Consider the following 25,958-nt stretch of genomic DNA (forward strand, 5'->3'; position numbering starts at 1 on the left):
TCAATACTGACACTTTCTTTATATTGCCGGAGGCATACCTGGGGTGTAATGCTCTCAATCCCAATGCAAAATCCATAACATCCAACTTAAAACTCTGGCCCTAGGGAACCTTGGGACACCCTTTGACATCCGACCTTGGGTGTGACTTCTCCCTCCGCATGCTCTTCAGCTATGCTATCCTTGCCAATCCTCCAAGACTCCGAAAAGAGTTGGATCTGTAGTGTATTGTCTAAGTGACGCGCCTCCTGGGCCGTGGGGTACTCGGTGCCGGGCCGGTCTTTGCTAGGGGAGATGTCACAGTGGCGGTGACCCGGTCCGTGACCCAGGGCGGTCAATCAAAAGGGGAATATTATTTACAGGGGATTTATAGTTTTTACATACAGTTTGTGACGCCACCTGTGGTATGCCTCTATGTGGAGCCGCAGCTGCGGAGCAGGTCCTCTGGAGCTGGTGTGAATGCAGCAGAATTGGTTTAGCTCTCCACAGGTAGAGCTTAGCTCCAGGGCAGTGTAGATGTTGCTGTTATGGTGTAGTGCAGAGGATGGCGCAGATAATGATCACAGAGACAGTAAGGTGCAGTCCTCAGGGTTTACTCATGATTTCTTAGACTTCCAGTTACCAGTACTAGAGTAACTTCCCACAGCGTCCTGTGCTTACTCAGGGAGGGGTTCAGCAAACTCCCAGGTCTCTCTGGAGGACGTAATGGGACCCCCTTCTGTGTGTTCCTTCTGGCCGTCTCCCAGCACCTCACACCCAGTGTCTCAGGCCAGTGGCCGTGGACCTTGCCGGGCGACGTCTTCTCTGTCCCCTGGGTCCTCTATGGCCATCTTTTTGGTGATTAGATGTGGATTGTGGCTGCAGTACCTGAAATACTGCAGCCTCCGGTTTCCTAGTTGATGCTTAAAGAACTCTGCTAGTTTAGGGACCGGTCCCCTCTGTGCGACCTGACCCCTCCACCTCCTGGTAGATCCGGGCGCACGGGTGGCCTCCAGCACTTCCCATACCCCTGGGGTCCCTTCCACGTTCCTGGAGCCTTTCCTGCTCCTCTCTCTCTCCCCAGTCTTGGGCCTCTCTGGATAGGCCCTCCTCCAGAGCAGAGCTCCTACAGAGCTCCTGCTCCCTCTACTTCTCCTCTCAGACTCCACTGTCCTTGCAAGATGGCTTCTCTATTTATATTACTTCCTAAAAGTGCTCTCCTGATTTACTTCCTCGACCCACACCCACTACATGGTTCCACCTACTTTTTTTTCCCCCACTCCAGCCAGGGACAGGGCTCAGCAGGGAAGCGACACATCTTCCCCTCCTGCTGGTCTGGAGTAGTGTAGTGTTGTATGCAGGTGTTAGGGTCCCGGGCAGTACTCCTTCCTTACCTGAGCGAGAGATACCACACCTCTGGGTGAGATGCAGTACCTCTGTGTCGACTGAACTCGCAGGGGCGCCACATACCCCCCTGGTAAAACACAGCACTTCCGCGGGCTGGAAAAGAGTAAAAACAAGGTATTTCAGACTTACAAAAATTTTTAGAATGCATGCACATATAAGAATAATCATAACTTTTCTTCCCGTTATGGGAGGCACATTTCTTAAACGTTACAGGTTACTATATAAAACTTTTTAAAGAACATTTTTCTTTATACTCCTAAAACATTTCTCTCATAAAACATTTCTCACATAAAACATTTTCAGCGGGCTACAGCGCGATCTGTAACCGGGTGTCCATCTCACTAAACAAGGTGCAATTTGAGCAACATGAGGGACCCGTCCGAAAACCCTCAACGTAGGCCCTGGGTGTGGCTTCAGGGCATAGGTGATCCAGGTGTAGGACCACGTCTTCGGCCACGCCAAACGGGTTTTTGTTCTGAGGTCAGTCTTGTCATATAAAACCAATAAGAGGCACTTTAAGAAGTGCAACTATTTACAGTTAAGTTTTTGGCTGCTCACAGTCCTCAGCCTGTCAGTTTTTGGTACCCTTACCGGGTAATTATGCACACAAACTTTTTAAACTTGCAGTGTCTCAGCTGTACCCTTCCGGGTAACTATATACAGTTCAGTTAACTAAAACAGTTTAACAGTGGGGCTCCTTCCAGGGGAACTCCTGGTTTCTGCAGGCTGACCCAGCCGGGTCATCACCCTCGCACTGCGGGGGCATGTCCTTTCTCTCCTTCACCATTCTGTACACCTGGAGGGCATACCACCCACGCTCGCCCTTGTGGCAGGTAAAGGTGACACGGTCACCGGGGTAGAGGGCTCGGCCGGGATGCCCCTGTTGGAGATGGGGCTCGACGTCCCGCCGATTGACAAAGACGTCCTGATCCGTCTGTGGCTCCCTGACGAAGTCCCACCCGGCGTCCAGGTCGAACTTCACCACTATCCCCTCCAGATGGGGACTAGGGGTGGCATCTCTTGCCTTGCGGGCCCAGGTTTTGGCCGCCATGTTCCGGGCCTCCATTTGCTCCCACTGCACCTGCCGTTCATGACGCTCCTTCTCCAGCTGCAGGAGCTCCCGTCTGCAGTACTCCACCCTCCTGAGGGCCTGGGTCTGGGTCTCCCACGGAAACCCCATGAGGTCCCCCTCCCTGTTGTCCCACCGAAACTCCTCTCCTTTTTGGCAGGTAACCAGGGGTGCAGATGTGGGCGTCAGGGGGAGTCCCTGCTGGTCTTCAAATTTGGCGGACCAGTCGTAGACGGGGCTTCCATACACCCACTCGGGTGCGGGGGTAGGTGGCTCCGGTAGGGGGCCTAGGAGCAGGTCGGTGGAGCAGGCGCCCGGGATCGGAGGTTCCGCCAGGGGGCCCAGGAGCAGGTCAGCACTCTCAGCGCCCGGGACAGGGAGTCTCCTCTTACCTGCTCCCGCAGCCGCGCCTGTGCCGTCCTCTGCCTCCTGGCTCTGTTCAGGCTCCTCCGGGGCTGGGGCGCTGCTGGTGGAACGCAGCGCTGGCTGCTGCCAGGTCACAATCTTCCCCAGCAGCTCCTCCTTCCAGCAGGCGATGGCATCCTGCTGGGCCCTCTCCATCCTCTGGCTTAGCTCCTGGATCTCGGCATGGAGGAATTCGGTATCCTCCAGGGATAACTTCGCCATTGCCTCCTCCAGGGTGAGAAGCACTTCTGGTCGCTGCAGGCCATGGACGGGAGCTTGCTTCGGACTCTCCTGCATGTTGCCTGCCGGGTGCAGTCTGCCTAGACTGCTGGAGACTCCGCCCTGTCTCCCAGGTTTCTTCCCTCCTCTCCCCTTTCGGGGGCGGTTCCATGGCAGCTTGCTGTCAGACACACCTTGGGGCGGCCCCCCCAGCTTGATGGACACATCTACATACATTTCTTGTTGTCTTTTGTCTCGCACATAATGGCGCCCGTTCTTCTGGGGCGGGTGCCACATTTAGTATAGAACACAGTCTCTAGGCGCACAATACCCGGTGATAACGGGTGGGTTCATATCTGTTCGTGACGCCAAAGATGACGCGCCCCCTGGGCCGTGGAGTATTCGGTGCCGGGCCGGTCGTTGAAAGGGGAGATGTCAAAGTGGCGGTGACCCGGTCCGTGACCCAGGGCGGTCAATCAAAAGGGGAATATTATTTACAGGAAATTTATAGTTTTTATATACAGTTCGTGACGCCACCTGTGGTATGCTGCTATATGGAGCCGCCGCTGCGGAGCAGGTCCTCTGGAGCTGGTGTGAATGCAGCAGAGTTGGTTTAGCTCTCCACAGGTAGAGCTTAGCTCCAGGGCAGTGTAGATGTTGCTGTTATGGTGTAGTGCAGAGGATGGCGCAGATAATGATCACAGAGACAGTAAGGTGCAGTCCTCAGGGTTTACTCACGGTTTCTTAGACTTCCAGTTACCAGTACTAGAGTAACTTCCCACAGCGCCCTGTGCTTACTCAGGGAGGGGTTCAGCAAATTCCCAGGTCTCTCCGGCGCACGTAACGGGACCCCTTTCTGTGTGTTCCTTCTGGCCGTCTCCCAGCACCTCACACCCAGTGTCTCAGGCCAGTGGCCGCGGACCTTGCCGGGCGACGTCTTCTTTGTCCCCTGGGTCCTCTATGGCCACCTTTCTGGTGATTAGATGTGGATTGTGGCTGCTGTACCTGAAATACTGCAGCCTCCGGTTTCCTAGTTGAGGCTTAAAGAACTCTACTAGTTTAGGGACCGGTCCCCTCTGTGCGACCTGGCCCCTCCACCTCCTGGTAGATTCGGGCATACGGCTGGCCTCCAGCACTTCCCGTACCCCTGGGGTCCCTTCCATGTTCCTGGAGCCTTTCCTGCTCCTCTCTCTCCAGTCTTGGGCCTCTCTGGCTAGGCCCTCCTCCTGAGCACAGCTCCTACAGAGCTCCAGCTCCCTCTACTTCTCCTCTCAGACTCCACTGTCCTTTCAACATGGCTTCTCTATTTATATTACTTCCTAAAAGTGCTCCCCTGATTTACTTCCTCCACCCACACCCACTACATGGTCCCCCCTACTTTGGTTCCCCCCACTCCAGCCAGGGACAGGGCTCAGCAGGGAAGTGACGCATCTTGCCCCTCCAGCTGGTCTGGAGTAGTGTAGTGTTGGATGCAGGTGTTAGGGTCCCGGGCAGTACTCCTTCCTTACCTGAGCGTGAGATACCACACCTCTGGGTGAGATGCAGTACCTCTGTGGCGACTGAACCCGCAGGGGCGCCACATAAGCCTCCTAGAAAGGATCTTTTCCAAAAGGTTTCCAGTGCCAGACAACGAGGTGCTTCATCATCAGACATGGCACTGGCATCTCAGACATTTAGAGGGAATGAACCGAGGCATGACGGGGACTTTGGCTAATGGAAGTGTGGGTGGGGTATGAAAATTGTTATCACAATTCAGTTTGCTGTCCCAAATCTGTATGTAGATACCCTGGTCAAGGCAGCGTGGCTTGTTAGTGCCTCCTCTGGCACTCAACTTGTCAAGCGATATCTTAGGCAAGGTGAGTGCCAGAGCTCACTCACATTATGCAGTGAATCGGCCATTATGTAAGGAATGGATTCACTCTGAGGACCATTCCTTGTACCTTCAGATGCTGAAAAATGTTAGGTTTGCTATAGGCATCAGACTACACTGGATTTTCTTGTAGTCTGTAACCATGGAGACACATAGGGTTGCAGTGGAGCTTTGTGCACAAAACGGTAGAAGGTTTTTAATCTAAACTATTTGTATTGTTGCTTCATTTTTTTATTTTAGACGCACAAGTGTACACATCCATTTGTACACTCCTATGCCTTTAATACTGAACTGTTTTAAGGCACTTTAAAGGGTAATTCCCATCTTCATAAATGGGTACTGTCAGATACAAGCCTTTTTGAACTTTACTGCTTATTAAAATTTTCAACTGTTCTTCAGATATTTTTTATTTTTATTTTTTTTTATAGCTCTTTGCCTTGGAAACCGACCACTGCAGCTAGACACCTGAACATGCGCAGTGCTTACATGCATTTTTCCACTGGCCCAGATCGCAATTTCCTCCTAATCCAGTCCAGCTTCAGCACAATGCTTGCATGCTAGTCAGCAGCGGTGGTCGGTCTCCTAGTGCATAATGGTTCTCATTGCGTCTGGTATAATATTGCATCCCTCCTATGCTACATATTGCAGCTGCATAAACTCCAACATTTATGTTCTCTGGTAAGTATAAGACTATGATGAGGCCGCGAGCATCACTTGTGCAGAGCAGGAATCCCAGCAATGTCTCCTGTTACCGCACAAGTCAGCGGCTTCACTAATAATAATCCTATAAAGGACGAGACATTGAGATTCCGACCGGTGAAATTGCGATATTCGGGCTCTAATTAAAGACCTGCGGCAGCCGGGCTTATCGCAGAGCGCGTATATTCTCCACAAAGACACCGCTCAAGTGTTCGGCCTGCAGTCCGCTATTTATGTTCGTCCTCGATCCCACCGCTTTTATACATGTTCCAGAAAGGAATGTGACGCGCCCCCTGGGCCAGTGCTGTAGGGGATACCCGGACCCGGATCTCGATGGGGGTAGTAGTCCTTGTGGCGGTGACCCGGTCCGTGCCCAGGGTGTCAAACTAAGTGGCAGTCTATGGCAGTAGATGTTAACTTGATTGTCGACTACGCCACCCGTTGAGTGCGGCTTTGAAGCCGCCGCTGCAGAGCAGTCCACTGAGGCCGGTGGTATATGTGCAGCAGTGATGGTATAACCCCCAACGGGAGGGGTATGGCCTCAGGGCAGCAGGTGTAGATGATGGGGGTTGTGCTGATGCAGCAAGAAGATTCAGAGTCAGGAGATGCAGTTCAGGGTTTTTACTTACTGGTGTTCTCTTGGTCACTCTGGCCTTGAGTGACCACCCGAGCCGTGCTGCGTCCACCAGGTCCTGGACTCGGCCAACCCCCAGGCAATTCCGGAGCGTGGTCCTGAGCTCCTTTCTGACTCTCCCTTCCTCTGGCCGTTCCCACCAGGGATCCACTTTTGACCGGCTCCCTCGGGTCTCTTGGTGGTCAAGCCTCCTTTGGGCTCCCTGACCCTATACTCGGTGTGCCTTTCTAGTGGATTTGGTGAGGGTCGTGGCAGATCCTGACCACGACCTCCGGTTCCTGGCTAAGGTTGGTTTTGGCCTCTGCCAGCTTGGGATCCGGTACCCTTGTCCGCCAACCCTTCACCCTTTTGTCTTTATTCTGGGATCTTGGGGTTCCCTTCTTGTCTCCTCTCTGGGTCCTTCTTTTCTCCTCTCTCCTCTGCAGGCTCTGCTCTGGAGCTGGGCCCAGCCGGAGCCACAGCTCCCTGTCAGCCCTCCTGGCTGAGCTCCTCTGCTCTGCTCCTCAGGCTAAACTCTCACCCTGTTCTAAGATGGTGCCCACCTTATATACTCCCTCTATGTGTGAGCTCAGGTGACCAGCACCCAATGAGCTCCTATCTTTACCCAGACTACTCCCCCTATCTGCCCCTACACTACTGGGATGTTCCACCCCCCTCCCACTCCAGCCAGGGACAGACGCTGTCGTACCTGCACATAAACTGGTGGGAGTACCGTCGTTCTGTCCCCCGGAAATGGGATGTATGTAGTGCATGCAGCCTACTAGCTCAGTTCCACACTCCATCCTTACCCGGGAGTGGAATACCACACCTCTGGCGTGAGGTGTAATACCCCTGTAGCAGCCGAATCCTCAGGGTGCTACATTCCCCCCTGGTAAATCACAGCACGTCCTCGGGCTGTAAAAGAATAAACATCCAAAAACATACAATTTTTTTCAAAACATCATAAACATATAAAACATTATAAACATTATCCTTCAATCATCCCTTTATGGGAGGTACTTCTTACTTATAATGTTACCAGCATCAAATGTTACGGACACATCATATAATCATATTAACTCTTTCAGCATAATAAAACTTTTCCTATAAAACATTTTTGACCTCTGGCCACTTGTGCAAATTGTGACCAGGGAAGTGCCACAGTCTCTTCAAGAAAAAACAGTTTCCTATAAAACCAGTAGGGGGCGCCTTAGAAAGCGCAACTATATACAAGGGGATATGGCCGCTCTCAGTCCTCGGCCAGTGGGGAAAAGGGATGGCTGCTCACAGTCCTCAGCCTGTGGGGAGATGGGACACACTGGAACAGTTCACACTTGTCCCAACGGGGAACATATTTAAATTAGCAGCATGGCAGATACCCTTACGGGTAACTATTTTACAGTTTCAGTTCACCTCTTAATGGTGACGATGCCCTCCTGCTCCTTCCTGAGGGTAGGCTTCAGACCCGTCCGGGTCCTCTTGACCTTCCTCACACCGCAACTCCTCTTCCGTCAGGCGATGTACATGAAGTGCATAGGGTCCTTTGGCACACTGGTGCCGGGTAAAGGTGACCTCATCACCCAGGTAAAGGTCACGACCTCTGTGTCCCTCCAGTAGGTGGGACTCGACATCTCTTCTGGTCACAAAGACGTCGCCGGGGGTGTGATGATCTCGAATGAAGCCCCAACCGTGCTGCAACTGGAATTTAATTACAGTCCCGGTGGCACGGGGACCGTGGGCTGCACGGGGGTTCCTCCTGGTCCGGCTCTTCTGTTCTGCACTTTTTATTTGCAGCCGCTGCTCGCGGACCCGCCTCTCTCTTCTTTCTCGGTCAAAGGCTTCCAACTGCTGGCGGCAGCACTCTGCACGCTCCGCTGCAGCCGCCCGGGTTTCTTGAGTGAACCCGATGAGGTCTCCTCCTGCGGGGTCCCACTCAAACTGTGCCTCCTCTAACGAGAGCGGGGTCATCTTGACGGGCGCCGGAGCCGGGATCAGGGGCTCATCCAGAGGTCTTTCTTTCCGGAGTCGGGGATGGTGGAACTCCGGTGGCCACACAAAGGGCTGCCCATCCGGGCATGTGTGCTGGGCAAATAGGTCTTCACCCAGGTGTGGCGCTGTGGACGTTGAGGGCGCTGTTGTGGTGGCGGCGCCCGGGTTCACCAGGCCTTGTGACCAGGCTTGGGGCACCCTGAATGTAAAGGGCACCGTGAAGACGGCGGCGCCCGGGGTTACTTGGCCCAGCGACCAGGCCGGTGGCGTCTCCTGCTTGGCCGCGCTCAGGGTTGAGGCGCGTGACGTCACAGGGGGCGTGGTCGCGGCTCCTGCCGCTTGAGGCCTAGCTTGGAGCGGTGACGATGCAGCAACGTGAGTGGTGAGTGGGGTCTCGGGCTCTGCGACGGGGAGTTGGGGCAGGCTTGCGACCATCGGGCACGGGATGTTGTCGTCCCCATTACCTGCTCCCTTTTCTTCAACTCCCTCCGCGGCGTCGTCTCCGGCCGTCGTTCCTCCTGCACCGTCCTCAGAGGCGGACATGCTCCTTGTTGTGGGTGGCGTGCTTCGCTGGCGGGTTCCAGCCTGCTGGGCCATCTCTCTGCTCCATGCGGCCAGTACGTCCCGCTGCACTCGGGCCATCCTCTGAGCCAAGCCCTCCAGTGCGGTCCGTGCATGCTCCCGATCTCTGGGGAGCTGCGCCAGGATCTCCACCAGGCCTTCTGGGGTTGTCGCTTGCAACAGGCTCCTGACCACTGGGTCGGTGCTGCCTGCCTCTCCCTCCATCTCCGGGTACGGCTCCTCCAGACTCCTCCAGGCTGCACCCATCTTCTCTGTTTTGTTCTGTATACGCCCATACTGAGGGCGGTCCTGGGGCAACTTGGTGATTGTCAGTTCCAGGGGCAGACCCCCCACGCTGATGGACATCTCAATCATTGCAGTCTCTGCTGGTGGGGGCGGTCTTCGTTTTTGGCGCCACTCTTGGTCCTGGCCCACGATGGGAGGTCGTCTCTTACCACCCTCTGGCACGCCCATAATGGCGTCCGCTCTGCCAGGGCGGGAAACTGTCCAAGATGGCGGGAATCGCCTCCCAGTGGCGGGAAACTCTGTGGATGGCGGGAAAAAGCTGCAGATGGCGGGCAACCGGCGGGAACCGATCCGAGATGGCGTCCGATGGCGGGGACCCTCCGGAACCGGCGGGAGACTTCTTTTTGAGGTAAATGTGAACTTTTCTTCAGGCACGCAGTACCCGGTGGTTGCGGGCACGTTATCCTGCCGACTATGCCAAAGTTGACGCGCCCCCTGGGCCAGTGCTGTAGGGGATACCCGGAGCTGGATCTCGATGGGGGTAGTAGTCCTTGTGGCGGTGACCCGGTCCGTGCCCAGGGTGTCAAACTAAGTGGCAGTCTATGGCAGTAGATGTTAACTTGATTGTCGACTACGCCACCCGTTGAGTGCGGCTTTGAAGCCGCCGCTGCAGAGCAGTCCACTGAGGCCGGTGGTATATGTGCAGCAGTGATGGTATAACCCCCAACGGGAGGGGTATGGCCTCAGGGCAGCAGGTGTAGATGATGGGGGTTGTGCTGATGCAGAAAGAAGATTCAGAGTCAGGAGATGCAGTTCAGGGTTTTTACTTACTGGTGTTCTCTTGGTCACTCTGGCCTTGAGTGACCACCCGAGCCGTGCTGCGTCCACCAGGTCCTGGACTCGGCTAACCCCCAGGCAATTCCGGAGCGTGGTCCTGAGCTCCTTTCTGACTCTCCCTTCCTCTGGCCGTTCCCACCAGGGATCCACTTTTGGCCGGCTCCCTCGGGTCTCTTGGTGGTCAAGCCTCCTTTGGGCTCCCTGACCCTATACTCGGTGTGCCTTTCTAGTGGATTTGGTGAGGGTCGTGGCAGATCCTGACCACGACCTCCGGTTCCTGGCTAAGGTTGGTTTTGGCCTCTGCCAGCTTGGGATCCGGTACCCTTGTCCGCCAACCCTTCACCCTTTTGTCTTTATTCTGGGATCTTGGGGTTCCCTTCTTGTCTCCTCTCTGGGTCCTTCTTTTCTCCTCTCTCCTCTGCAGGCTCTGCTCTGGAGCTGGGCCCAGCCGGAGCCACAGCTCCCTGTCAGCCCTCCTGGCTGAGCTCCTCTGCTCTGCTCCTCAGGCTAAACTCTCACCCTGTTCTAAGATGGTGCCCACCTTATATACTCCCTCTATGTGTGAGCTCAGGTGACTAGCACCCAATGAGCTCCTATCTTTACCCAGACTACTCCCCCTATCTGCCCCTACACTACTGGGATGTTCCACCCCCCTCCCACTCCAGCCAGGGACAGACACTGTCGTACCTGCACATATACTGGTGGGAGTACCGTCGTTCTGTCCCCCGGAAATGGGATGTATGTAGTGCATGCAGCCTACTGAGCTCAGTTCCACACTCCATCCTTACCCGGGAGTGGAATACCACACCTCTGGCGTGAGGTGTAATACCCCTGTAGCAGCCGAATCCTCAGGGTGCTACAAATGCACTTTACAACAATTCTCCGTCTTATCCACCATGTTCCCTGCCCACAGAAATTTATTGCGAAGACTAAAAACTAACAATAAAAAGTGGGTATAAAAGAAAAAAAAAAAAAGAAAGAAAGCGAAAAGTAAAATAATAAAAAACAACAACAACAAATGACTAATGAGTAACATTTGGAATAATATATAAACATACATAACAGTACTACGTATGGCAATAATTTCCTCTTACATATTTTCTAAATGTAGTTTGTAGACTATTCGAAGTCAGGATTACACGTACGCCGCGTAAAATAGTGTTGAAACAATTCAGCATTTGATTTTTTAACAAACAAGTGGTACTAAAGAAAAGGTAAAAAAACAGCAAATATCCACCTCCGAGAGAAGAAGCAATTATCAATGGCTGGGAGGCAGAAACCTTCCTCCATACCGAAGCCTTGCTCAGAAGACAACAGCCCCTCATCCCCCGACCCGACACACAATTCTCCTACAGGCAATGTTACATTATATGGCGCCAGTAAAGATGTAAAACGTAGTGGCTGGAAGACCCCCAGAGTGGGAGAAACATTTCCTAGCAGCTCACTTCTATGGCTAATAGACACCCCTCTATCCATATACTGTACCCCGTTTTTGCAAAGGGGTTGTCCCAAAGAGACAACCCCTTTAAACCCCACCCATTTTCATGAGCTGTCATGCCTAGCAGTGAAGGAAAGAAATCCGGCTGTGTACATTTTTGCTACTTTGGTTTGAAAAATTCCCAGTGTAGCCTAATATACTTGTGTCTACAGGCTTACTAACAATCCTCTCTGCCCCTGGGTGCTGCCCCATTATATAAAAAAGCAGACTCTTCACCGATTATCATTTTCAGGTCCCACGTATTTCACTCATCACTTTTTTCATATCTCTTTTTATATCGATGATTACCCTATTTTACTGTTATAGATCTCCCAATTCTCCGCTTACCCAAGTTGCTTCCATCCACTGCCACCACTAGGGGGAGCCTCAGAGCGTACATAATTGAGTTCAATGAATGCAGTAAGCTCACAAGCTCCCTCTACTGGTGGATGGAGGTAGCCAAAATTGTAATATTCAATCTCTATGTAGCAATCAGCTTCCAGCATATAACTGAAGGTGATGATCTTATGCTATGAATTCTTGGAAGACTGGATGGGGAAAAAATTGTGAAGGGATTTTCATGAGCTGCTTTGATAAAAAACAAATACATAGACGACATTCAGTAAAATCAAATGTGAGGTTTAAGAAGAAAGTAGCCAAAAATATATTATGCAACTGAAAAATTATCAAAAATTATATTTTGCAGATATAGACAGAGATTTGGAGATAAAACTGTAAAACAGATCTATTTATTTCTATGGTAACAGACTACAAAGAAAACCAGGTGTAGTCTGACTCGGTGGTCTCATGCTCTATTCCATCTGTCCTTCATGTTTTTCTACCTTATTTATGGATCTGGGCTTTGGTAAAACAAGCTAAAACTTTCATAGACTTCTTATTGTTGGATCATCCTCTTTCATCTTCACCCACAAGTAAGATACTCAGACAATTGTCTTAAAGGCAGTTTTCCTTTAGATGTTTCGGGAGTCTTAGGGATCGGAAAGATTTGCATTGTGGCTGAGGAGTTTCAATCTACGAGTGTCTCATATTCTCATTGTGATCTTCTAGATTCGCTTTATACCAGATGTCTTCCTGTAAATATGAGACCATTGACCTTTCGCTTGGATAACAGTGTTCTGACTGCTCTATAAATCCTAATATTGCCCGATCTCTTCTTTATCACAGAGTGATGAACTGTGTATAAACATTACATTACTGATCCTGAGTTGCATCCTGTATTATACTCCAGAGCTGCACTCACTATTCTGCTGGTGCAGTCACTGTGTACATACATTACATTACTGATCCTGAGTTACATCCTGTATTATACTCCAGAGCTGCACTCACTATTCTGCTGGTGCAGTCACTGTGTACATACATTACATTACTGATCCTGAGTTACATCCTGTATTATACTCCAGAGCTGCACTCACTATTCTGCTGGTGCACTCACTGTGTACATACATTACATTACTGATCCTGAGTTACATCCTGTATTATACTCCAGAGCTGCACTCACTATTCTGCTGGTGCAGTCACTGTGTACATACATTACATTACTGATCCTGAGTTACCGCCTGTATTATACTCCAGACCTGCACTCACTATTCTGCTGGTGCAGTCACTGTGTACATACATTACATTACTGATCCTGAGTTACATCCTGTATTATACTCCAGAGCTGCACTCACTATTCTGCTGGTGCAGTCACTGTGTACATACATTACATTACTGATCCTGAGTTACATCCTGTATTATACTCCAGAGCTGTACTCACTATTCTGCTGGAGCAGTCACTGTATACCTACATTACATTACTGATCCTGAGTTACACCCTGTATTATACCCCAGAGCTGCACTCACTATTCTGCTGGTGCAGTCACTGTGTACATACATTACATTACTGATCCTGACTTACATCCTGTATTATACTCCAGAGCTGCACTCACTATTCTGCTGGTGCAGTCACTGTGTACATACACTACATTACTGATCCTGTACTGATCCTGAGTTACATCTTGTATTATACTCCAGAGCTGCACTCACTATTCTGCTGGAGCAGTCACTGTATACATACATTACATTACTGATCCTGAGTTACATCCTGTATTATACCCCAGAGCTGCACTCACTATTCTGCTGGTGCAGTCACTGTGTACATACATTACATTACTGATCCTGAGTTACATCCTGTATTATACTCCAGAGCTGCACTCACTATTCTGCTGGTGCAGTCACTGTGTACATACATTACATTACTGATCCTGAGTTACATCCTGTATTATACTCCAGAGCTGCACTCACTATTCTGCTGGTGCACTCACTGTGTACATACATTACATTACTGATCCTGAGTTACATCCTGTATTATACTCCAGAGCTGCACTCACTATTCTGCTGGAGCAGTCACTGTGTACATACATTACATTACTGATCCTGAGTTACCGCCTGTATTATACTCCAGACCTGCACTCACTATTCTGCTGGTGCAGTCACTGTGTACATACATTACATTACTGATCCTGAGTTACATCCTGTATTATACTCCAGAGCTGCACTCACTATTCTGCTGGTGCAGTCACTGTGTACATACATTACATTACTGATCCTGAGTTACATCCTGTATTATACTCCAGAGCTGTACTCACTATTCTGCTGGAGCAGTCACTGTATACCTACATTACATTACTGATCCTGAGTTACACCCTGTATTATACCCCAGAGCTGCACTCACTATTCTGCTGGTGCAGTCACTGTGTACATACATTACATTACTGATCCTGACTTACATCCTGTATTATACTCCAGAGCTGCACTCACTATTCTGCTGGTGCAGTCACTGTGTACATACACTACATTACTGATCCTGTACTGATCCTGAGTTACATCTTGTATTATACTCCAGAGCTGCACTCACTATTCTGCTGGAGCAGTCACTGTATACATACATTACATTACTGATCCTGAGTTACATCCTGTATTATACCCCAGAGCTGCACTCACTATTCTGCTGGTGCAGTCACTGTGTACATACATTACATTACTGATCCTGAGTTACCTCCTGTATTATACCCCAGAGCTGCACTCACTATTCTGCTGGTGCAGTCACTGTGTACATACATTACATTACTGATCCTGACTTACATCCTGTATTATACTCCAGAGCTGCACTCACTATTCTGCTGGTGCAGTCACTGTGTACATACACTACATTACTGATCCTGTACTGATCCTGAGTTACATCTTGTATTATACTCCAGAGCTGCACTCACTATTCTGCTGGAGCAGTCACTGTATACATACATTACATTACTGATCCTGAGTTACATCCTGTATTATACCCCAGAGCTGCACTCACTATTCTGCTGGTGCAGTCACTGTGTACATACATTACATTAATGATCCTGAGTTACATCCTGTATTATACTCCAGAGCTGCACTCACTATTCTGCTGGTGCAGTCACTGTGTACATACATTACATTACTGATCCTGAGTTACCTCCTGTATTATACTCCAGAGCTGCACTCACTATTCTGCTGGTGCAGTCACTGTGTACATACATTACATTACTGATCCTGAGTTACATCCTGTATTATACTCCAGAGCTGCACTCACTATTCTGCTGGTGCAGTCACTGTGCACATACATTACATTACTGATCCTGAGTTACATCCTGTATTATACTCCAGAGCTGCACTCACTATTCTGCTGGTGCAGTCACTGTGCACATATATTACATTACTGATCCTGAGTTACAGTTATATGAAAAAGTTTGGGCACCCCTATTAATCTTAAGCTTAATGTTTTATAAAAATTGGTGTTTTTGCAACAGCTATTTCAGTTTGATATATGTAATAACTGTTGGACACAGTAATGTTTCTGCCTTGAAATGAGGTTTATTGTACTAACAGAAAATGTGCAATCAGCATTCAAACAAAATTTGACAGGTGCATAAGTATGGGCACCCTTATCATTTTCTTGTTTTAAATACTCTTATCTACTTTTTACTGACTTACTAAAGCACTTTTTTTGGTTTTGTAACCTCATTGAGCTTTGAACTTCATAGCCAGGTGTATGTAATCATGAGAAAAGCTACTTAAAGTGGCCACTTGCAAGTTGTTCTCCTGTTTGAATCTCCTCTGAAGAGTGGCATCATGGGCTCCTCAAAACAACTGTCAAATGATCTGAAAACAAAGATTATTCAACATAGTTGTTCAGGGGAAGGATACAAAAAGCTGTCTCAGAGATTTAACTTGTCAGTTTCCACTGTGAGGAACATAGTAAGGAAATGGAAGAACACAGGGACAGTTCTTGTTAAGGCCAGAAGTGGCAGGCCAAGAAAAACATCAGAAAGGCAGAGAAGAATGGTGAGATCAGTCAAGGACAATCCTCAGACCACCTCCAGAGAGCTGCAGCATCAACTTGCTGCAGATGGTGTCACTGTGCATCGGTCAACTATACAACGCACTTTGCACAAGGAGAAGCTGTATGGGAGAGTGATGCGAAAGAAGCCGATTCTGCAAGCACGCCACAAACAGAGTCGGCTGAGGTATGCAAAAGCACATTTGGAGAAGCCAATTTCTTTTTGGAAGAAGGTCCTGTGGACTGATGAAACCAAGATTGAGTTGTTTGGTCATACAAAAAGGCGTTATGCATGGTGGCAAAAAAACACAGCATTCCAAGAAAAACACATGCTACCCACAGTAAAATTTGGTGGAGGTTCCATCATGCTTTGGGGCTGTGTGGCCAATGCCGGCACCGGGAATCTTGTTAAAGTTGAGGGACGCATGGATTCCACTCAGTATCAGCAGATTCTTGCCAATAATGTTCAAGAATCAGTGACAAAGTTGAAGTTACGCAGGGGATGGATGTTTCAGCAAGACAATGATCCAAAACACCGCTCCAAATCTACTCAGGCATTCATGCAGAGGAACAATTACAATGTTCTGGAATGGCCATCCCAGTCCCCAGACCTGAATATCATTGAACATCTGTGGGATCATTTGAAGAGGGCTGTCCATGCTCGGCGACCATCAAACTTAACTGAACTGGAATTGTTTTGTAAAGAGGAATGGTCAAAAATACCTTCATCCAGGATCCAGGAAATCATTAAAAGCTACAGGAAGCGACTAGAGGCTGTTATTTTTGCAAAAGGAGGATCTACTAAATATTAATGTCACTTTTCTGGTGAGGTGCCCATACTTATGCATCGGTCAAATTTTCTTTGAATGCAGATTGCACATTTTCTGTTAGTACAATAAACCTCATTTCAAGGCAGAAACATTACTGTGTCCAACAGTTATTACATATATCAAACTGAAATAGCTGTTGCAAAAACACCAATTTTTATAAAACATTAAGCTTAAGATTAATAGGGGTGCCCAAACTTTTTCATATGACTGTACATCCTGTATTATACTCCAGAGCTGCACTCACTATTCTGCTGGTGCAGTCACTGTGTACATACATTACATTAATGATCCTGAGTTACATCCTGTATTATACTCCAGAGCTGCACTCACTATTCTGCTGGTGCAGTCACTGTGTACATACATTACATTACTGATCCTGAGTTACCTCCTGTATTATACTCCAGAGCTGCACTCACTATTCTGCTGGTGCAGTCACTGTGTACATACATTACATTACTGATCCTGAGTTACATCCTGTATTATACTCCAGAGCTGCATTCACTATTCTGCTGGTGCAGTCACTGTGCACATACATTACATTACTGATCCTGAGTTACATCCTGTATTATACTCCAGAGCTGCACTCACTATTCTGCTGGTGCAGTCACTGTGTACATATATTACATTACTGATCCTGAGTTACATCCTGTATTATACTCCAGAGCTGCACTCACTATTCTGCTGGTGCAGTCACTGTGCACATACATTACATTACTGATCCTGAGTTACCTCCTGTATTATACTCCAGAGCTGCACTCACTATTCTGCTGGTGCAGTCACTGTGTACATACATTACATTACTGATCCTGAGTTACATCCTGTATTATACTCCAGAGCTGCACTCACTATTCTGCTGGTGCAGTCACTGTGCACATACATTACATTACTGATCCTGAGTTACCTCCTGTATTATACTCCAGAGCTGCACTCACTATTCTGCTGGTGCAGTCACTGTGTACATACATTACATTACTGATCCTGAGTTACATCCTGTATTATACTCCAGAGCTGCACTCACTATTCTGCTGGTGCAGTCACTGTGCACATACATTACATTACTGATCCTGAGTTACATCCTGTATTATACTCCAGAGCTGCACTCACTATTCTGCTGGTGCAGTCACTGTGTACATATATTACATTACTGATCCTGAGTTACATCCTGTATTATACTCCAGAGCTGCACTCACTATTCTGCTGGTGCAGTCACTGTGTACATACATTACATTACTGATCCTGAGTTACATCCTGTATTATACTCCAGAGCTGCACTCACTATTCTGCTGGTGCAGTCACTGTGTACATATATTACATTACTGATCCTGAGTTACATCCTGTATTATACTCCAGAGCTGCACTCACTATTCTGCTGGTGCAGTCACTGTGCACATACATTACATTACTGATCCTGAGTTACCTCCTGTATTATACTCCAGAGCTGCACTCACTATTCTGCTGGTGCAGTCACTGTGTACATACATTACATTACTGATCCTGAGTTACATCCTGTATTATACTCCAGAGCTGCACTCACTATTCTGCTGGTGCAGTCACTGTGCACATACATTACATTACTGATCCTGAGTTACCTCCTGTATTATACTCCAGAGCTGCACTCACTATTCTGCTGGTGCAGTCACTGTGTACATACATTACATTACTGATCCTGAGTTACATCCTGTATTATACTCCAGAGCTGCACTCACTATTCTGCTGGTGCAGTCACTGTGCACATACATTACATTACTGATCCTGAGTTACATCCTGTATTATACTCCAGAGCTGCACTCACTATTCTGCTGGTGCAGTCACTGTGTACATATATTACATTACTGATCCTGAGTTACATCCTGTATTATACTCCAGAGCTGCACTCACTATTCTGCTGGTGCAGTCACTGTGTACATACATTACATTACTGATCCTGAGTTACATCCTGTATTATACTCCAGAGCTGCACTCACTATTCTGCTGGTGCAGTCACTGTGTACATACATTACATTACTGATCCTGAGTTACATCCTGTATTATACTCCAGAGCTGCACTCACTATTCTGCTGGTGCAGTCACTGTGCACATACATTACATTACTGATCCTGAGTTACCTCCTGTATTATACTCCAGAGCTGCACTCACTATTCTGCTGGTGCAGTCACTGTGTACATACATTACATTACTGATCCTGAGTTACATCCTGTATTATACTCCAGAGCTGCATTCACTATTCTGCTGGTGCAGTCACTGTGCACATACATTACATTACTGATCCTGAGTTACATCCTGTATTATACTCCAGAGCTGCACTCACTATTCTGCTGGTGCAGTCACTGTGTACATATATTACATTACTGATCCTGAGTTACATCCTGTATTATACTCCAGAGCTGCACTCACTATTCTGCTGGTGCAGTCACTGTGTACATACATTACATTTCTGATCCTGAGTTACATCCTGTATTATACTCCAGAGCTGAATTCATAAATCTGCCGGCTGCTTGTTCAGTATATACATACATCTTCACTGGTGATTGACTCATCCTAATAACCTAATGTTTTAAACATAATTTTACAGGTGATTTTTTCATGTTATCAGACCTCCATTTATGTGCAGCTGATTCAGCCCTGTAATATGTGTAAATGGATTGGATTTAGCGTTCAGGGATTACAGAGAGTTTTGTGCAGATCCATAGGGAGTCTCTGGCCAGTTGATGCCTGGAGCCCTGTTGGGATTGGTGTCATGTCCCATCAAGTGTACTCTGCTTATCTGAACGACGGGCTGGAAAAGTGCCTGTATGCACCCAGTACTGAGACACTAATGCTGCAGACCTCCCAGCAGCTGCTGGACTGTGACATCACGTCATACACAATCTCACAAATTCCAGTCTCAGAATGAAGGACAAGACTAGAAATGACTGCAAGTGCAAGATAAATCTTTAAGGGCCACTAAACCACAACACTCAAAATGCCTGTACAGTTATAAAGTAACATAGAAGAGAGAAATTCCAGCCGTAGTTGCCTCAGAGCTGCACTTATCATTACTAAGGCAGATTGTATGTACGCTACATGAAATATTTACTGTAATACTGCCCCCTATGTACAAGAGTATAACTACTATAATACTGCCCCCTATGTACAAGAATATAACTACTATAATACTGCCCCCTATGTACAAGAATATAACTACTATAATACTGCCCCTATGTACAAGAATATAACTACTATAATACTGCCCCCTATGTACAAGAATATAACTACTATAATACTGCTCCTATGTACAAGAATATAACTACTATAATACTGCTCCTATGTACAAGAATATAACTACTATAATACTGCCCCCTATATACAAGAATATAACTACTATAATACTGCTCCTATGTACAAGAATATAACTACTATAATACTGCCCCCTATGTACAAGAATATAACTACTATAATACTGCCCCCTATGTACAAGAATATAACTACTATAATACTGCTCCTATGTACAAGAATATATCTACTATAATACTGCCCATATGTACAAGAATATAACTACTATAATACTGCCCCCTATGTACAAGAATATAACTACTATAATACTGCTCCTATGTACAAGAATATATCTACTATAATACTGCTCCTATGTACAAGAATATAACTACTATAATACTGCCCCTATGTACAAGAATATAACTACTATAATACTGCCCATATGTACAAGAATATAACTACTATAATACTGCTCCTATGTACAAGAATATAACTACTATAATACTGCCCATATGTACAAGAATATAACTGCTATAATACTGCCCATATGTACAAGAATATAACTACTATAATACTGCCCATATGTACAAGAATATAACTACTATAATACTGCCCATATGTACAAGAATATAACTGCTATAATACTGCCCATATGTACAAGAATATAACTACTATAATACTGCTCCTATGTACAAGAATATAACTACTATAATACTGCCCATATGTACAAGAATATAACTACTATAATACTGCCCCTATGTACAAGAATATAACTACTATAATACTGCCCCTATGTACAAGAATATAACTACTATAATACTGCCCCTATGTACAAGAATATAACTACTATAATACTGCCCCATGTACAAGAATATAACTACTATAATACTGCCCCTATATACAAGAATATAACTTCTATAATACTGCCCATATGTACACGAATATAACTACTATAATACTGCCCCTATGTACAAGAATATAACTACTATAATACTGCCCCTATGTACAAGAATATAACTACTATAATACTGCTCCTATGTACAAGAATATAACTACTATAATACTGCTCCTATGTACAAGAATATAACTACTATAATACTGCTCCTATGTACAAGAATATAACTACTATAATACTGCCCTTATGTACAAGAATATAACTGCTATAATACTGCTCCTATGTACAAGAATATAACTACTATAATACTGCTCCTATGTACAAGAATATAACTACTATAATACTGCTCCTATGTACAAGAATATAACTACTATAATACTGCCCTTATGTACAAGAATATAACTACTATAATACTGCTTCTATGTACAAGAATATAACTACTATAATACTGCTCCCTATGTACAAGAATACAACTACTATAATACTGCTCCTATGTGCAAGAATATAACTACTATAATACTGCTCCTATGTACAAGAATATAACTACTATAATACTGCCCCTATGTACAAGAATATAACTACTATAATACTGCTCCTATGTACAAGAATATAACTACTATAATACTGCCCCCTATGTACAAGAGTATAACTACTATAATACTGCTCCTATGTACAAGAATATAACTACTATAATACTGCCCCCTATGTACAAGAATATAACTACTATAATACTGCCCCTATGTACAAGAATATAACTACTATAATACTGCCCCTATGTACAAGAATATAACTGCTATAATACTGCTCTTATCTACAAGGCTATAGCTGTAATATTTCTACCATTGATCAGCTTCTTAAAAGCAATATGATATTAGTGAAGAATACATTTCATCCTTGTCTTCTCTCCTCAGGACGCTGTCTCATGCTCGGTGGAAGTGGATCAATTATCCCAGATACAAAATGTCATCCAGGAATTGCCGCCATCGCATTACAGGTAAGAAGACGCGAGATCTCATCATTAATCACACGCCGTTATTGTTGTATTCTGGCTTTTAGGTGATACCTGGGCACAGGTCCTGATAATCTATACTCCATCTGTAGTGACTATTAGTGGTTCATATTAAAGGGATGGGGTTATAAATTGTGAATCCCGGGCTGTGGATATAATATAAGTGACTGATAGAGCTGTCCATCTTGGCTTAGCGCACGGTTCTGACCCGCTCCTTTGATCTCAGCTTGTTGGTGTCGGCCTCGCAGCAGTGATTGATGTATTTAGTGTTTGTTAGGAGATGTTGTGAAGAGGGAGGTCACCTGCCTAACAAATATCCGGTGTCTGTGTCCCAGGACGTCTGTCTGCGGCTGTATATACAATTGGATCACAGCATCTGATCGAGCATGCCACTATAATATGTTACTAATAGTGATGATATAATAATTGTCATATTATGATTTATTATTATTATAGCACCATTTATTCTGTGGCGCTTTACATGTGAAAAGGGGTCACTGACAGGTACAGGAGGAGAGGACCCTGCTTGCGAGGGCTCACAGTCTACAGGGGATGGGTGAGGACACAGTAGGTGAGGGTAGGGCTGGTCGTGCAGCGGTATGGTGGAGCGGTGGTTACTGCAGGTTGTAGGCTTGTCGGAAGAGGTGGGTCTTCAGGCTCCTTTTGAAGGTTTCCACGGTAGGCGAGAGTCTGTTGTGTTGGGGTAGAGAGTTCCAGAGTAGGGGGGGGATGCACGGGAGAAATCTTGTATGCGATTGTGGGAAGAGGAGATAAGAGGGGAGTAGAGAAGGAGATCTTGTGAGGATCGGAGGTTGCGTGCAGGTAAGTACCGGGAGACTAAGTCACAGATGTATGGAGGAGACAGGTTGTCAATGGCTTTGTATGCCGTGGTTAGGGTTTTGAACTTGAGTCTCTGGACAATGGGGAGCCAGTGAAGGGATTGACAGAGAGGAGAGGCCAGAGAATAGCGGGGGGACAGGTGGATTAGTCGGGCAGCAGATTTTAGGATAGATTGGAGGGGTGCGAGAGTGTTTGAGGGGAGGCCACAGAGCAGGAGATTGCAGTAGTCGAGGCGGGAGATGATGAGGGCATGCATTAGTGTTTTTGCAGATTCATGGTTGAGGAATGTGCGGATCCGGGAGATATTTTTGAGTTGGAGTCGGCAGGAAGTGGAAAGGGCTTGGATATGTGGTTTGAAGGAGAGATTAGAGTCCAGGGTTACCCCAAGGCAGCGAGCTTGATGGACTGGGGAGAGTGGACAGCCATTGACGTTGATAGATAGGTCAGTTGGGGGGGTTGAGTGAGATGGTGGAAAGATAATGAATTCGGTTTTATCCATATTAAGTTTTAGAAATCTGGCAGAGAAGAAGGATGAGATGGCGGACAGACATTGTGGGATTTTGGTTAGTAGGGGGGAGATATCGGGTCCAGAGAGGTAGATCTGTGTGTCGTCAGCATAGAGGTGATAATGAAAGCCGTGAGACTATGAGTTGTCCCAGGCCAAAGGTGTAGATGGAGAAGAGCAGGGGTCCTAGAACTGAACCTTGGGGGACACCGACAGATAGGGGGCGAGATGAGGAGGTGGTGTGTGAGTGGGAGACACAATGTCCGGTCTGTTAGGTATGAGGAGATCCAAGATAGGGCCAAGTCTGTGATGCCGAGAGATGAGAGAGTTTGTAGTAAGAGGGAATGGTCCACTGTGTTGAAGGCAGATGACAGATCTAGGAAGAGGAGGACAGAGTAGTGTCGCTTGGATTTGGTGGTTAGTAGGTTGTTGGTGACTTTAGTCAGTGCAGTTTCAGTAGAATGGTGCGGTCAGAAGCCAGATTGTAGGTGGTTGAAGAGGGAGCAGGAGGAGAGGTGGGAGGACAGTTCAGGATGTACGTGTTGTTCCAGTAGTATTGAGGCATAGGGGAGAAGTGATATGGGGAGGTAGCTTGTCAGAGAGGATGGGTCAAGGGAGGGCTTTTTGAGGATGGGTGTGATTGAGGCTTGTTTGAAGCATGAGGGGAAGACACCAGTTGTTAGTGATAGGTTGAAGAGGTGGGTTAGGGTTGGGATGAAGACTGTGGTGAAGTTTGGGATGAGGTGGGACTTGATTGGGTCAAGTTCCCAGGTGGTGAGATGAGATCTGAACAGTAGAGAGGAAACTTGATCTTCCATAATGGTAGTATTATCTGGATACAATATGCATCTTAGCATTGTATGGCGGTATTATTTCAAGCTTGATAATGAAATCAGTTTACTTTTTGTCAAAATCCCCTATTTTTCTAAAAGTGTCCTAGATTATGGCATTATCAGTATGGCGTTATTATTTGGATACTACATGGTAGTAATTTAGGCGGAAAATATGGCACTGTGCACTTTTTTTCTGTATTATTTGGGAAATATACGTATGTATCTAGGCATTGTATGTTGGTGTTATTTGGACAATATGTGGTGATTTTGCGTTGGTAAAATATACGCTCACTATATAGCAGTATTGTTTATGCAACCGTTTAAATTATAAGAATATCTGACAACTTTGCTTGTTGTCAATGCCTCTCATTTTTTTTTTATAAAAGTGACCTTGCCATTATCATCTCTGCGTGATCAGTGCAGCGGTATTATTTGGACATTACATAGTTGTAGTATACGGGCGTTTGCACTATTTGTTGGTATTATTTTGAAAATGTGTGCATGCATCTAGGACATTGTTTGACTGTATTATTTGGACACTACGTGACAGTGATGTGTTAGCGAAATATGAGCACGCTATATAGCAGTATTATATGTCGAGCATTATTTTACCAAACAGATTACTTTACTTGCTGTTTATGGCCATGTTTAATTAAAGCTGACCCTGAGCTAGGCATTATCCTCACTGCATGATCTGTATAACTGTTTTATTTGTACACTATGTGGTGGTATTGTGTGGGCTAACTATGACATTAACCCAGTAGTATTATTCGGATGCTGTATGTTTCTGTGCACTGTATGGCGGCACTATTTTTTATATTTATGAGCATTGAGTATCGTTTTTCTCCAGGGACATTATTTTGTGCATGTTTTATGCTTTTGGTTTCCCATTTTTGAGAGCAGCAGCATCTGTCCCAGATGTGACTGTTTACCCGCTCTCCAGTTTATTGCACAACAGACCGCAGGCCGCGGATTACAGCGCGATGCATCTACTTCCACATGACTAAGATGCTCAATAAATATGTCAGATTTCTTCTGTATCATTCTCGTCTGACCCTTCCAGTTCCAGGAATTTGTCTCACAAAATTCTAATTAATTTCATATTATAACTGATGACGAAGAGGGGAATTAATTAAAGTGGGAGATGTACGTTCTGGGAAACTCTGTAATCCTTTTACCACAAGCCGTTTCTTGTGACTGGGGCTTGGGATCAGAGTTGTCAGATAGAATCCTGAGTTGTCAGATTAAAATAAAGTCTTAAAAACCACATCCTAACTTCTTTTTTTTTGGCTAAGCAAAATGGTTTGATGGTGGAATATCGATTTAAATAACATCTAGAACTGAATTTTTAGGGACCGTAAGCCAAATGTTACCTCTCTATTTGCTGGTCTGATGAATATAAGCCATTTGCCACGTTATTATACACTTCACATTTTTACACGGGTAGAGGGAGCTCTAGAGCAGACTGCAGACAGTCCTTGCATTGAGTGCCATAATAACTCTGTATTCAATATGCTACTTAGCTCCCCCTAGTGGCAGCTGCGGGAAGAAACAGTTTATGCCTGTAACTTTATGGAAGGAATCTATTAAGCCACTCAAAAAAATTGTTATTTTTTTCACCTTTTAGAAGTGTGGGTTTGGTTTTCCTGGAGAGGTGGATTGATCCGAGTGATAAAGATTTATTATTAATTGTGAAATTGGCACAATCAATGCCAGATGATTTAAATTTTGGCCTTCAAAACAGCCCAAAAAAATGTTCCAAATTTATCAAGATGTGTGCACCGGAGCATCCATGTGATGCTCCAACATTGTACAAAGCTTTGGCATCAAATCGCACCTTTTCGGAGTGGATAACGGTGCTTGAAACAGATGTGGAGGGTTGTGGCAGCAAAGTTATCGGAACTTAAGAATGTTGGCAAAGCGTTGTGCACGCCACAAACGTCAATCAGAACCGCGACTGTGAAACTTGGCAAGTGGACGACTGTAGTATGAAATGGAAATCTCATGCTACATCTGTGCTGGAGATTTGCTGCTCTGTATCACAAAAAAGTAACTCCAGTCCC

General features: G+C 46.4%; 1 protein-coding gene across 2 annotated transcripts in view; it reads left to right on the plus strand.

Annotated features, from left to right (window-relative positions):
• ARHGAP31 (Rho GTPase activating protein 31) overlaps nucleotides 1-25,958 on the plus strand; it is a 203,220-nt gene that overhangs the window by 120,103 nt on the left and 57,159 nt on the right. For both annotated transcript variants that reach the window (XM_073668582.1, XM_073668581.1), the window contains exon 4: nucleotides 21,620-21,702. In XM_073668582.1, coding sequence (XP_073524683.1) covers nucleotides 21,620-21,702 — 83 coding nt within the window. The remainder of the gene's footprint in view (nucleotides 1-21,619; nucleotides 21,703-25,958) is intronic.

This window comes from Phyllobates terribilis, unplaced genomic scaffold (assembly GCF_046119375.1).
Source record: "Phyllobates terribilis strain yellow unplaced genomic scaffold, ASM4611937v1 Scaffold_2__4_contigs__length_985480577, whole genome shotgun sequence".
Taxonomy (NCBI): domain Eukaryota; kingdom Metazoa; phylum Chordata; class Amphibia; order Anura; family Dendrobatidae; genus Phyllobates; species Phyllobates terribilis.